At 43.6% G+C, this 15,535-nt stretch overlaps 1 protein-coding gene across 4 annotated transcripts in view; it reads right to left on the reverse strand.

Moving 5' to 3' along the window:
• Positions 1-9,480: 9,480 nt before the first annotated feature.
• Positions 9,481-15,535, reverse strand: part of ARHGEF6 (Rac/Cdc42 guanine nucleotide exchange factor 6) — a 105,181-nt gene continuing 99,126 nt past the window's right edge. For all 4 annotated transcript variants that reach the window (XM_058536840.1, XM_058536842.1, XM_058536841.1 and 1 more), the window contains 4 exons: positions 14,869-14,958; positions 12,538-12,637; positions 10,808-10,862; positions 9,481-9,634 (listed from right to left, as the gene is read on the reverse strand). In XM_058536840.1, coding sequence (XP_058392823.1) covers positions 9,494-9,634; positions 10,808-10,862; positions 12,538-12,637; positions 14,869-14,958 — 386 coding nt within the window. In that variant the 3' untranslated portion in view covers positions 9,481-9,493. The remainder of the gene's footprint in view (positions 9,635-10,807; positions 10,863-12,537; positions 12,638-14,868; positions 14,959-15,535) is intronic.

Raw genomic sequence — 15,535 nt, forward strand, 5'->3', positions numbered from 1 at the left:
TGTCCAGCCTGGACAAATCATTTATAGTCTTTATATACTCACATCCTCTGATTTAAACATTGCCCCTGCACTTCACCCGGCATTCTTCTTCATCTTCTTTGGGAATCATTATCCTCCGATTGTCTCTACCTCTAGTGACCAAGTTGCTAACAATATCTGTTATCAGAAGGAAAGCTATAGATACAAAAACTCTACATGTTCTAGGCTAACTCCTCTGCTCTCCTTCTTTCTACTGCCCTCTAAATGCCACCTCCTGTAGTTCCAGCCCAGAACTTTCCCTTGAGCTTCAGCCTCACCAGACTGCTTCCTCATGGGGTCACCTTGCCCTTCCCAAGAAGTCCAGGTCCTATCCTTCACCCTCTTCTCGTCCTACATACTCACAGTGGGCTGTCTCCCCCTGGTTCACAGGTTTAGCTACCACCGTCACGCTACTATTGTCATGCCTTTAGTCCTGACCTGCCCCATAGAGTTTGTCCCCCAATTGCCTACATCTCCAAACGGTGGGCCCGGGGCCCTCAAACCCAATGCATCCAAATGGAACTCTTGATCTTTTCCCCCACACGACAGGATCCACTTTCAGTGTTTCCCATTCCAGCGAATGGCAGCCTCATCTATCCTGCTTCCCAAGCCAGAAGCGTGGCTTGACTTCTCACTGTCCTCACTCCCATGCCCAATCCCACTAGCCTATACACAGCAACCCTATTTCTTACTAGTTCTTAAATTAATCTACTTTCTATCTCTACTGCCACTATCCTAGTCCAAACTACCATCATCTGTCTTCTGGAAAACTACAACAGCCCCCTAGACTCCCTGCTTCCACTCTTGTTCCCTCTCATCCATTCTCCATACACAGCCAGAGTGAATTCTTAAATACAATTCTGATTTCACCACTCTCCTGTTTCTTATTGACTTTACTATAAAGATCAAAATAATTAACTTATTTCATCTCCTGCCAATACCTCTCTCAGTGTCTTTAGTTCTAACCCTCAGTTCCTCTAAGCAAGGCTGCAAATGCTTTCCTGCCTTGGGACCCAGGCACACTGTTTTCTCTTCTTGTAACACCCATTCCCTTCCCCCACTGCACCCTGTACTTCAGCTTCGCAGCACTTATCATGGTTGAGGTTTTTCCTACTATGCTGTGAGCATCTTGAGGACCGAGACCTTGTCCTGTTCACCACGGTAACTTCAGTGTCTATTACAGGGCCTGGCATAGAATTGGTCCTTTATTCACGTATGAAGGAATAAATGAATGAAGAAATGTAGCTGCTTATAACTCAGTAGTCCATGAAATAATTCTGTGTTGGTTACAGCAAAAATTTGCAATACTGTAAAAACCTTCATTATGTCAAAAATATCTATATGATAAAAATGTACTCAGGGAGTAGAAAATGACTGAGAATTATACCATAGATTAAAATAGATAATATATTTTTAGTTTATGTTTCATGATAGTTTGCAAAATAGTACATGATGCTTGCTCCAAACTTCACTTGAATATTTTCAAAGCTGTTCCAATAAATGATGAAGACTTGAGTACATTTCTGATCTACCTATAATATTCTGATCACACATTATCTAATTTAATTCTATTTTTATAAACATGTCATTTCTGCATTCCATCTAAGAGGGGAAAGGAACGCTTGAAATGACCAGTAATTTTTATTTCCAGATAAAGGGAAAATGAACTAAGTGTAAAACATTACTGTCTCTGTTACTTGATAGGAAGCAAATGTCTACAAAACGCAAACAGTGTGCCCTAGCAAGCTGTCGGTACAGGGCACCCCGGTTAAAGGGAAACAACGTATAGACTCCTGGGCTCCAGGAGAGCACACACTTCATCTTGAATTGGACTATTTCCATAGGGCCTGATATCACTGTGTTGGAAGATGCACTACTTTGAGACACAGAAACATGGAACTAAGTATGATTTTTATTATGTTCTTTTTCTCTGTGAACCACATCTCCATTTTAAAACACAAAACCAGAAATACTCATTATAGTGTAGTGGTTAAGTCTGGAGTCAGACAGATGCAGTCTTATTCTAGGCTCCACTATTTTACCAACTTTAAAACCATAGGCAAGTCATTTCACCTCTTCTGGGCCTCAGGGACCTCATCTATAAAGTGGGGATGATAAGAATACCTGCTTTGCAAGGTTTATGAGGATTTGATGAGCTCATTCACAGAAAGTCCCCAGCAGAGTCTGCTCTCTGGAACAGATCATCATATAAAGAGCACTAAGGTCGGTCTTCACACGGCCCCAAGCACTCCAGTCTGCACCCAGTTGTGCAAGTAGACAGGATGGCATCTTAAAATGGCTGAAACCTCTGAGACCAAGGAGAATGCCTGGCAGCCCAGGCACACATGAAAGGCTTTGCTCATGTAGTAGACTAAAGACCACACCCAATCTGAAGCAAAGTGAAAGCAAAGAAAAATAAAAGGCAAGATGAGAACATACATCTAACATTAGAGTAGACCTGTGCATAGCCAAGACTTTCTTACAGTTTCATTGTCAAAAACAATTAACTATTGGAGGCTTGGGCTTGCCAAATTTTTCAGTAGGCTTGATGTAGTTCCATATATAGGATATTTAGGAAGGTTTAGTTAAAAAAAAAAAAAAAACTACGATCATTGATGCCAATCTAAAGGACATTAGCATACAAACTTACCTGCTCCCTGCCGCACTCCTCTGAGTAACCCCAATAGCCAATTCGGCAACTCTCAAGAAACCAGTTAAATATATAGCTGTTTTCCATTCCCCGTTCCTGGAGTTCCACTGAGTTATCCTTCACATTTTTCCTGCTAATGTAAGCCCACTTAAAGTCCAATAATTTTTGGTCGGAAACTCTACTCCTATCTTCTGTACCTCTCTGATTGTAAATCTCTTTGAAGCCCAACGTGCAGCCTTTACCACGTCTTAGATTTGATTCATGTTTCTTGTTACTAGGAGCTAAAGATGTTTTTTTATCCCTTCATCCACCCATCCAACGCTGATTGAGGTTATAGGTTCTGTGCTATGAATGAGATGAATATGGTCCAGTCCCCGCCCTCAAGTAGCTTCCAGTCTTTTGCATAACAGGTGTGTAAACGTTTAAAGCCTCAGACAAGCAGGGGAAGGTAGGTGTCAGGAAAGGCTTTCCAGGAGAGGTGGCACAGACTGAGTCTTGAAGGATGCTGGGAGGAGGAGGGGCCATAGGGAGGAAAGGAGTCCCAGAGGGAAAGAGCAGAACATGCAAAGCATAGAGGTGTGAAAATGGATAAAGTGTTCAGGGGAGCAGGCAGGAGGAGTCAGCCACAGAGGGCCTCGTGTGAGGAAAAACTCTTGGTGTATATGCCAAACGGCACACGCTGAAGCCCAGTCTAGAAAGAGGCTTTGTGCTCATTTGGCAGAGACAAAGTGCCCTCTGGCCTGCTTTCCCAGAGGGGCTTGCTCCACAGCATCCTGCACTGCAGCGTGGCTGAGGTGGTCTGCAGCGCGAGTTGAGAGAAAGGTGATGAGGAGGCTGGGTCACAGACTGGACTCAGCAGGCTTTGAGGCTGCAGAAAACTTAGAACCCCAGTTGGCTTCTGCTCTTGGCACCAAGGCAAGTTTTCACAATTTTCCCAAACAAATAGCAGAGGCATCAAATTATTTGGAACATTTTCTCATTCAACAAATATTCATTGAGTAGGTACTATGGGCTCAACCCTAATTCAGGCCCTGCATTTACATGGCTGAAAGGAGTCAATCCCTCCTCTTAAAGTACTTAACATTTAGTGTGGAAAAAGACACAAGCAAATACAGTGCAATGTGATGATTGAGCAAAAGGAGCTGTTGGAGTCTAGATTCCCTGAGGAGGCAATGCTTGAGCTGACTTTTTAAAAATTTATTTAAAAATTATTTCAAACTTACAGAGAAGTTGCAAAAATAAGAATAGTACATCCAATGATAATTTTTGCCTGAATCAGTCTTTACTATGATGGTTGCACAAAATGATGATTTTCCAAATCTGGGGTTCCTTCCATATTTACCAGTCAATACTTAGCATGGTACTGTAAACAAGAGCCTTCCCTTTCTCCTCACTTATTTATTAATCTGTATGGACTCATAGATTTCTTTTTCAATGCTTTCAATACTTTTTTCAATGTTTTCTAATTCATTACCGTCCTTATTTTGGTGCTCTAATGTTCCCTTATTTGGCCAGTGGGAGCCTCTTCAAGTTGGCACCTGTATCCTTGTAACATGCCCCTATCATTGTTGGGTTTTTTTGAGCATTCTGTTACTTTCTGGCACAACAAGATGTTCCGGGCTCATCTTATACCTTCCCTGTCTCAGCCATAGAATCAGCCATTTCTCCAAGGAGACCTGGTTCCTTGCAGTGCAGAATATAGTGTCTAGAAACCAAGTTCTGGGCACTAGCTGTATTCATTGCTTTTAGGGTGTCATTGCCTTTCTGGGAAATGTATGCATTTATATACATATATATGCACATATATACTAAAGCTATCAGACTTAGCAAATAAAAATTCAGGATACCCAGTTATATTTGAATTTCAGGTAAACATTGAAAAACTTAGTACAAATATATCCCATGCAATATTTGGGACATTATCTACACAAAGATATTATTTGTTGTATACTTGAAATTCAAATTTAACTGGGCATCTTGTATTTTATCTGGCAATTCTAATACATACAAACATACATACTACATACATATAAAGGCACACATACACATGCATAGACACATATGTATGTGCATTTTAGAAATCATGAGTTCACATAGATACTTGAGATGATTCTAAATGGAAAGGAAAGAATTTGCTTAATGCACAGGGATGGGAAAGGGATTCTAGGCAGGGCAAATGGCACATTAAGGACTTAAGAGAAATTCAGGGAGATCAAATTTTACTGAGTGTGGTAGGGAGAAGCAAGAGATTAAATTTTTAAATAGATGAATGGCATAGTCAGATCTTTTAGATGATCATTCTACTGGCACCTAAGAGGCCAGACTAGAGAAGGTGACATTAGAGGCAAGGAGATGCATTAGTCCAAGAGAGAGATGACAAGCGCCAAAAATAAGCAACAGTCATGAGGATGGAAAGGAATTCAGGGGACACAACAGAGTTAAAAATGGTAAGACTTGATGACTAGACTTAGAAAGGGTTAATGTATAAATCTATACAGGGTTGAGGGAGAAGATAGAATGAAGCATAATGCCCATTTGTCTTGCTGGGGCAACTAAGCGGCCAGTGGCACTGTTCACTGGGATGGCAAACACTGCAGGAGCAGATTTGGCAATAGGAGTGAGAAGTCCAGTTTTGAACATGTTGAGTTTGAGGTGCTGTAGGACCTCCAAGCTGAGAGGTCCAGAAGGTATCTGCATCCCTGGGTCTGGAGCTCAGGAGAAAGGTCAGGATGGAAAAACACGGACATAGGAGTCATCTGCATTTTGATAAATGAAGTTATAGGAGTAGACGAGCTTGTCCAGAAGAGGCTATAGAAATGAAGAGAAGAGGAAAAGAGTGTCAAAGAACAGGGTCAGGGAACAGGCACAAAAGGCAGACGCAGGAAGTGAGACTGAGGGGTGGTCAGAAAGGTTGAATGAATGCCAGGAAAGTTGGGCTCATGAAAGCCAAGAAAAGAGACATTTATCAAGGAAGCAAGGGTCAAATACTGCAGAGAGGTCAAGATAGGTTTTGAAAAGTGTTCCCTGGATCTGTCAATTAAGAGTTCATTAGTGAGTTCATGAGAGTAGATGGCTGTGGTAGAAGCCTACTTAGCAGGTGCCAAGTGCAGAGGAGGGAATGTGGTAGAAAGAGCACGGCTGCGAGAGGCAGACAGACCAGGGTTTCCAATCCCAGCTCCACACATACTAGCATATTTCTCAACAACCTTGTCTGTTCATTGGTAAGATGGGGATAACAATAGTGAATACCTCAAAGGATTGTTGTGAGGGTTACATGAGCTTAACCATGTAAATCACTTAGTACAAGGCCTAGCACACAGAAGGTGCAATGTTATATCTATTGCTTCAGAGTAGGAAGCATAAACAGCTGACGATGTCTCAGGCGGAAAGGTAATATTAGGTGCCTTCAAAATCATTGTCTACAGAAGTAAAAGTCAGGGGGCTTCCATTGGACTAATGGCTTCAAAGTCATAGCACTGCAGTTATGACCCAAATCTAATTTAGGAAGCTGCTGCTGCTGTTGCTGCTGCTACCGCCACCACTGCTGCCACTACAATGCTGTGAGTAGACAGACTGGAATGTAGAGTACAAAAGCCACAAACACATCCTTGGAACTGCCTGCCAGTCACCAAGCCTCAGGCAGACAGCCACTGTCCTACTTAAGCCTTCCAAACATTGTGCAAAGGCATCTCATTGACAGAACTGAAAATGTATCAGAATTCATATTGTATCCAGAACCCTAGCTGCAAGAGAGTCTGGGATATGTATTTTTTCAGACTTCTGGTGGGAAACATAAAAGAGGTAGTGGTGCCAGCCTGTGGTGCAAGCGGTTAAGTGCGTGCGTTCCGCTGTGGAGTCCCGGGGCACGCCAGTTCGGATCTCAGGCGCGCACCCGATGCACCGCTTGGCAAGCCGTGCTGTGGCAGCGTCCCATATAAAGTGGAGGAAGATGGGCACGGATGTTAGCCCAGGGCCAGTCTTCCTCAGCAAAAAGAGGAGGATTGGCAGAGGATATTAGCTCAGGGCTAATCTTCCTCACAAAAAATAAATAAATAAAAGAGGTAGGAATGGATGCTGAGTAGTAACAGAAAATATCTAGCACATCTATCTCTAGGTGGACCAAATATTTTCATCCTGACTGCTAACACTAGCATTCCAACTGTGTTCAAAATATAGGATATCATTGACGGACAAAATCCTACAAAATATAAAGAGGGATGGGGATGAGACTAAAGATCAAGGAATAAGCTTGAACAGGAAAATGAATATCTCTTTCTCTAATTCTGGAAGGAAAATGGTGAGAAGAGGTACAGACAGTTTATAGGTCAGGACCAGAAGGAGAGAGTGGAGAAGTTAAGGGAGGTTCTGTCTCATGGCATGTATTATCTCTGTAAAGTAGGGAGCAAATATCATCTGCCCTGAGTGAAAAAGGTAGAAGCTGGCGAGGGGGCCTGATGAGAGTGGATAGCTAGTGAGGGAAATGGGAGAGGAAGCTGACACAGCATGGGAAATCTTTCTGCACACCAGCTAGCAAAAAAAAAAAAAAAGAAACACAGGACTTATTTTATAAAGCATCGTTATTCTTATTTATTGAAAATGTCCATTTTAAAAGTCTTCAAAATAAAAACAAGTTAGAAAATTTGAGCTTGTGTAAGAAGGGACATGACAGAAGAAGAGCTGAAAGGCCTCTAAGGGCAGCAGTTTAATTACAGGGAAACAGGAACCCATTTATAGAGTATTGTAAACAACACAACTATGGAGACACTGCTCTCAGGCTAACATGGCTTCATTTCCTTATATTATTGTTTAGTGTGTGAGTGCGGACACCACTCTGCACAAGCTTCATTACCCAGAGTACCGAGGGCCTCTCATCAGAAGGGCCAAGTCCCCAAAACATGCATATGTACACGTCACTTTAAAATAAAGACCTTTCACTATTTTAAGCAATCCTATACCTTATCAACTAAAGTATTTTGTAATCACAAAATGTTTCCTATGGATATAGTTTGCACATTTATTGCAAGCCATTGACTAACCACAGACAGGGCAGACGCTAAGATCTGTGTTGTTGTTGTTGTTAATTTTTAGGTGAAGGATGGCATTTCTAAACTGCTGTGCTTAAAAGCAGAACGATAGCCATTCCTAGAAATCTCCTTCACTCCTCAGCTTGCAAAGACCGCCGTGGGTGATCGGCTGATGTTGGACTGCAGGAATAGTCCGTTTGCTACGGATGGTGTAACTTCTGCTATGCAGCAAGCAGTCGGCAGCCCCGTACCGTGTAGCTATGGGAACTTGGGACCCCCAGGACTAGAAAGAAAAAGGGCTTAGCAAGCTGGGGGTTTCAAGCTTCAAGTTTGGTTTCTAGACAACAGTTGCAAAACGCACATTTATAGGCACCCATTAAACGTATCTGGAAGACAACTTTGATCAGCCCATTGGCCCTTTACCTCTCTTCCAGTGATCTTCCCCACGTGGCCAAATTTCACTTGTCTTTGGGAGATAGAGGGGCAGGTTGCACTGCTCTTTCCTAGAGCCTCGGGCCAACTTTCAATTGCGTGAGATTTGGACGTGTGCTGCCCTTCTGTGACCCTCTACTAAACCTGGTTTATCACAGTTCTAATTTCTGAGATCCTTACAAAGGCAATGGTTTGATTCGATGAGCAATTTGAGTAAACCAGTTCCAAATAATCACCTTCACTAGTAACCAGCACACAGCTACTAGAGGGGCCCTTTCTTTCTGGATATACAAACTGGACCAACTGCACACTTCTGCAAATAATGCTTACAGTCCTACTCAAAGAGGCTGATGAATATTACAGCTTCTCACAGCATATATGGGAGAGCAATAAAGTGAATTAAAGCTGTCTACTAGGGCACAATATCTCCTCAATGCAGATTGTTTTGAAGGATGAGAAGTCAATTTGAATATGCAATGTAGATAAAGTAACTGCTCACAGTCTATATTTTTAAAAAGTAAGCAAAGCACACACATACTAGTTTACACACCCCTTGGTATGGTTGGCTAAAAGCACGGGGGAAATATAAACTTTACATATGAGGCAGAAGGCTAGGGAAAATACCTATCATGCACTGGGAAGAAATGGTCAACTCTGCTGCTGAAGGGGAGGATTGTCCAGTGCAATTTGCTAACGGATTTGGTGTTGGCATGGATGACCAGAGCTTCCACCCCACAGAGTTAAAATGTAAACCAACACAAAAGGAATAAGGGCGCTCCTGTTTTCTTGGTTTTATAGACAACCTAGGGCAGTAATTTAAAAAAAAGTGTACATTGAGGGGTGGCACATCATGGTCCAGGGAAGGGCAGCTGGATCATTGGGCGAATGTGTTTGTCTTTTCACCCTACTCTAGTCATAGCTCAAGAAGCTTTGCCTTCAGTAAATTAGCTACTGAAGGGCTTCCAGGTACAGGAAAGCATTGGGGGAAAAGTCAAGTTCACATTTAATAAGCCATGGCCAGCCACTCTGGGATACCAGCCAGCCTAACAAGAGTGACCAGAAGGGTAAGAGCTGTTGAAGAGGCACTATGAATTGAAGGCCAGCTGAAGACCATTTAAGTCATTGGCCTGTACTAGTTTTCCTTTTCTTAGTGAATGGAAAAGACTTGGGGGAGGTTTCTACCACCACCCCTTCCTTTTACCCCTGTCGAAAAAAATAAACAACCAACCACTAACCAAACAACAACAAACACTCAAGCAAACACAGAGAGAAAGAGAGAGAGACTGACTCAGATACAAAATAAAAACCAAAGAAGTGAGCAAACTGAGTGGAACCATTCAGCGGGACATTTCAAGATGCACAGTGACGGTTATGGAAGAATGGAGGTCTTGCTACTGGACTCAGCCCGAATACACTCATCAGTTTGCTTCAACAGCCTCCGGACCAGCTTTTCTAGGTCCCTTCTTGACTTCAATTCTTCTTCCAGGCATTGCTTCATTCTTTTATTCTCCTATGATGGGAAAAGACTTGTTGATTACCAAACAAAGTGACCACTACTCAGGGCTCCTCCTGCTCATCCTCTAGGCAGCCTTCACCACTCACTACACCTTCCTTCCTCAAACTCCTCTCCCTCAGCTTCTAAGACAAGGCAGCCTCTTGACTCTCCTACCTCTCTCTGACCAACCCTTGGCATTCTTCTTCCTTGAAACACAAGCATTCTCTAAGGCTCTAGCCCTGGCCCTCTTCTAATTCAACACTCTTTTCACTTAGTGTCTCTTCTCTTTCAATTCAAGTATCTCTTAAGGGACCTCCCAAATCTCTCTAGTACTGACCGCATCTCATCTCATGAGCACCAGGTCCACAGTCCCCAATGCCCACTTGATATTTCCACCTAGATGTTTTACAAGCACCTCAAACTCATGATGTCCTAAGTGAACCCACTATGGTGAGCTCACCACCACCCCAAAATTCTCTTCCTCCTGTGGTTCCTGATCTCCATGAAGAGCACCACCATATCGAACTTGATACCCAGGTAAGAAGCTTCATCTTCAATCCCTGGCTCTTTCTTAATCCCAACATCATGGCATCATTTTCCATAGGCTGTAACTCTGCAATGTGCCTTCCTTTACATCCGTTTTCCTCCTCCGCAGCCTCAGTGGCACTACTTCACTTCAGGGCTTCACTATGTCTCACCCTGACTTTTGCAACAACCTCTTAAGTGGTCTTCCAGTCTCTGGTCTCTCTTCCCTCCAATCCATCCTTTACCCTGCAACCAGGTAGTCAATCTTCAACCACAAAGAAGAGTGAGCATCGAGGAGCACTGAATCACATCTGCAGGGGAGCCCACAAATCATGATTCATGGTTCTGTTTATACTTACATGCTCACAAATGACTTATCTTTCCTTAAATTCTGTTCACAAATGTCAGGGAACATGGAAGTTGTAACTAAGTCTGGGACCCTACTGTAAACTGCTAAATAGGTATATAAGCAAGCCTCAAAAATTTAAATCCAAGGCCACATGGTAAAATCAGCAAAACCCACCTTGACAATACAAGGGAAATAAAAATCCCCACCTCGCCCCCTTGTTCTTGGACCCTTCCTGAGAGCATCTACCAGTGTGTGGCAAGGAAGAGGGAGTGCTCCTGTTATGATCTGAGAAAATGCCTTTTATGTTTCATTACCTGTTTCAGTTCTTTGACCTCATCCTTCAAGGCATAAACAGTATCAACAAGGCTCCTAGAACAAAGAGATAAAGTTCAGACATTAATAGCTGGCATCGAAGTATTGTTAAGTAACACTTGACAATAAAAGCAGCTTTATAGAAATACAGATCCTGAAAAGCGGCGGGCTTTCTAGCTCATCAGGAGAGATACCACTACTAATGGTCCTTGTGTTCCTCATTTTTATGGGCTAACAACCACCACCGCACACGCTCATTCAAATGCCATGGCATTGCACCTTTTCTATGCTTCCCTCCTCCTTTGTCACGTGCTTCCCAGCTTGAGTGAGTACAAAACAAGAGACTAGGGCTCATCATAGATTTGGATTTCTCTCTTTGGGGCAGTAATGAACATCATCTAACATATAATGAGAGGTGTCACAAGGCCCTGCCCATCCTACAATGTCTGTGCTATGGCATGGCCCTTCTCACCTGTCTGACCCTACACGATCTTACGTGATGCAAAGTCAGGGGCATTATTTCTGGAAGATTCCATATATTCCAAAAAAGGATAAGGCACCCTGGCTGAGTTGTGGAGCAGTCATTTCCTCTCTGGCTCTCTCCCTGGACAAGGACTTTGGCGATCTGGGTTCCAGTTCCGATGGTACCACGTACCAGTCCTCTAACCTTGGGTAACCAATTTCCTTCTCGCCCTCTCTTGGTCTTACTTTCTTCACATAACAAAATGGGGATAATACCACATTCCCTGAAAACCTCACAAAGTCATTGTGGGGATTAATATAGCTCTAATAACAATAATTATAACTATGATTTATTGAGTGATTTCCATGTGCTAGCCTTTATACTTATTATTCCATTTAACCTCACAACAACCCTGAAAGTATTACTATCACACCCACTTTACAGATGGGGAAACAGAGGCACAGAGAGGCGAAGGAACTTGCCCCAGGTCACACAGCTAACAAGTGGCAGAATTTGGCATTGAACCAGGGCTGTTCTTCTGTTAAGCCCAAGTGCTTTACCATTTTCCCCTATCACTTCATATACCAGATGGAAAAACACATTGATGATGCCAAGCACTTTGAAATATGCTGTCTTATGCAAATTTAGGCTTGACTTCAGAAATGACTCAAGTTTAAACAAATGAATTATTTGGCAACTTTGTGTTTATTTTACGAGCCATAAGGTACTAAACCTGATTTTTCCCCATTAGGTCACCCTCACTACTGTACAAAGGTAGGCCAAGGACATAACTTCCCTGAACCTCAGTTTCCTCATCTGTAAAGGTGGTGAAAGTAATGCTTATCTCACTGGATTGCTGTAGGATTTTGAAATGAGGTCAAGTTCGTGAAAGCCCAGTGCCTGACTCAATAAATGTGAGAAGCATCAATCTGGGCAGGGACAACGGCGCTGTGGCCTTCCCAAGCACCACCTAAACCTATCTAGAGTGAAATTCTTGCGTACCCTGAAGCACCTTACTGTAAGAGGGAGCTGGCTCCAGGGGGAGCCACCATGCAGAGAGTTCTGCCCCCTCTGTCTCTCCTTCTCCCCTCCCTTTGTTGGGGGGCAGCCCTCCCAAGGCTCCCAACTGCATGATCAGCAATGAGGGCCACATTCCCAGATGAGGAGGGACTGTCCTTCAGTGCAGGCTTTGCAAGAGCCACATTGCCCTGCCAGAACCTTCTTTCCAGCCCCTGACAAATCAGGAAAGCTTTAGCCCGCTCTGCTCACTTTTCTTCGATGATGGTCTGGCCATTGCTTCTGGTTTCCTCGATGATGAGTTTCTCTTCCTCGGGGAGTAAGACTTGTGGAACAGAATCTTTGCGAGTACCTACAAACAAGGTTGCAAGAGGGGAGAGTCACTAGTGAAGATCATTTATGGGTGTCAGTTCCTCTCTACTATTGTTATCAAAGGGTCTTTGTTGATAGCATGTTGCTACCTTGCACCTAGAGAACAGTCACTCAACAATTACAGACAAAATCTTCCTGACATGAAAAATTCTAAATGGCCAAATATATTGATTCAGTCTTGGTGGGAGGGCATTTTGTATTCAGAAAAATAATGTGAAAGGGTCACTGTGATAACTGTCTTCAAACAAGACCCCATTCTTTCCTGTTTCGCCTCCTCCAGAGCAAAGAGGTGACCAGTGACCTTTCTGTCCCTGCACATCTCCAGGGAATAGCACACCACATCCTATGCTATGGTATTATGTAATTTTAGTAAAAATCATGTAGAGAGTAGCACTGCACTGGGATACAACGTACTTAAAGGGCCTCAGAAGCATCATCCACTCCCATCTGTTCTCTTTATAGTCTTGTAGGGTAAGAGAGGGTCAGTTAAAACCATTCTAATCAAGAGTACAGTGGGGGCTTGGAGATTATCACATCAGCAGCAAAGGTGCAAGCATCCTTACTGCTCTCTGCTCAGACTGTCTCTAGGCGCTGGGATGGAAGAGGTGACAGGACAGACATGGGACCTGACCATCCAGCTCTCCTGCACCTCCAGCCTCCCCCTCACTTCTGGATCCTTCCTCTCGGAGCTCGAGCCCTTAATCATCAGTCTCCCTGAGCCACTGGTTTCCTCTCTTCTAAGCCAAACTTCTTCAAGTTATGTACACTCACTGCCTTCACTTGATCACTTCCCCTTTCTGGAGGTGGATGTGTCTCTGCCTTCCACAGGGCCTAGCACTGCATAGGTGCCTAATAAGTGGATAGCAGACTGACCTACTGACCCACCGACTGAATGCAGCAAGAAACAATAGCAGTCAGTTCTAGGGAAACAGAATTTCTGGCTGGAGAGGGATAGAGGGTGGTAGGTCACCATGATGCTAAAAGGCTTGCTGCGTGCCAAGCATTGCACTAGACACTTTCCACATATAAAAGGCAGGCTGGGGAGGAGGGGCAAAAATGTGACTCTTTAGGCCAGAACACCTGCCTGCACCTCTGAATAGATCTATTGACTCTATTGATGTGAAGAGAGGTGGTGGGGGAGGAGATTAGGTCAGATTTTGTATGAAGGATGCTTCTGGTGTCTCCTTGTCCCCCTCTCTTTCCTTGTTTTCACAATAAAAACTGCTCTTACTCTCCTTTCCTGGCTCCTCGAAACTTGTTATCAGAGCTGGGCATGTCCAGAGCCACAGCCAGGTTTTCTCCATGAAGCAGAAGGTATAACAGTTCCCTCTTCATGGTCAAATGTGTCAACTTTCACATTGAACGTTTTCCTCATGACAGCCTTAAAGAAGTGTTACTTTGAAAGCATACATCAAGGCAGTCCACCTAAGATAGCCCTTCCCACACTCGTGATTGCTCAGTGACTGTCCAAAATGGAGCATTAGGGAGAACTCATTTCTTACACAGATGCAAAAACCTCACGCAAGGTGTCCTGAAGGTCTAAAATAATGGAAGACAGAAGACATAAGCGACGTGACCTGGCTTTTTAAAAAGCACAAGGATGAATCAGAAAACATTATCTCGCTTTCAGTTTGTAGCCTGAAAGTTGTTCAGGGAAATACCCTCACCTAATAGCTCCCTGATAAATTGTCTACATTCCGAACAGCCTCTTGCTAAGCAGCTACATTTCCAGATTTTCAGAGCAACTTCGAAACTTGAGTTTGGTGAAGCATTGTTTGCTTAAATATGCAGCTGATCAAAGATAGTATTTTGACTTCCTTTCCAAATCTGCCTATAAGAAGAGATTAGCATCAGTTCACAGACACAGGAACTCTCTGGGCTCTTTAATTCCTAACTAGTGTTGGTGAAGGTATCTGTGTACTTCAAAGGAGAATGACTTAAAAAAAATTTTTTTTTCATTTCTATCACCTCCAACTTTTTTACTCTTGCATGTCTCTTTGTCTCTGGGTGAAAAGAAATAGTGGGTAAACAAACCGCTTGGTAGCTAAAACCACCTTATCTGAAAGATGCAGTCCTGCACCGCTCCTCTGCACTGTCACCTGCTTTACATGCCCTGCAACCCATCTGGGTTGCTTTTCTCTTTTTCGAAGAGGCAGTGAGCAGTAAAAAAGAAACACCGTTCATTACAGAAAGTGGTTTGGGGGAACGTACTTGAGCCATGGCCTGGTTGAAAATTTGCGCTGGTACAGTAGGCTTCAATCACTTTAAGAATCTGAGCATCTTCTTCCAGAGCAGCCGTACCTGTCAAATTTAATTAATAATGACTTTTTATAGGGATATATGCCTCTGGACCCTCAAAATGTTGCAGTGCACTCTGTTACTGGGGACCGGCTTCTCTGGCCGGTGGTATTTCTGAAAGGCAGAAGGAAAAGCTGTCCAACCCTGGTAATGGAGCAGGAGTGCCAGTATCCCTAGGGAGTTCTGGGGTCAGCATCAGTGAGTTCAGACCCAAGGGTGGCCTGCTTCTGAAGACAACCCAGAGGTCTAAATTGGAGAGTCCTGTCAGTCGTCTCTTAGAGGCCACAATTACAGCACTGGGCTTGGTGTTAGCCTCAGTTCACGTCCAATACACCTCATTCTTCCTCTCCTTCAAATTTCAAGGTTCACCTTCTCTAGGAAGCTTTCTCCCATTAGCCCCACCCATTTTTCCAACCAGCCAGCATAGTCACTGATTCTCTCTCCTTCCTCCTCTCCCTCCAACTCGTTCTTGAAATGACTGGATGGCAGAACCCTGTTAACATGCTGATGTGCACACCCAGGTGGGGGGTGAGGGGTGGGGGATGCAGAAGCTATAGTCAAGCAAGGATTTATCCAGACT

This window comes from Diceros bicornis, chromosome X (genome assembly GCF_020826845.1).
Source record: "Diceros bicornis minor isolate mBicDic1 chromosome X, mDicBic1.mat.cur, whole genome shotgun sequence".
Taxonomy (NCBI): domain Eukaryota; kingdom Metazoa; phylum Chordata; class Mammalia; order Perissodactyla; family Rhinocerotidae; genus Diceros; species Diceros bicornis.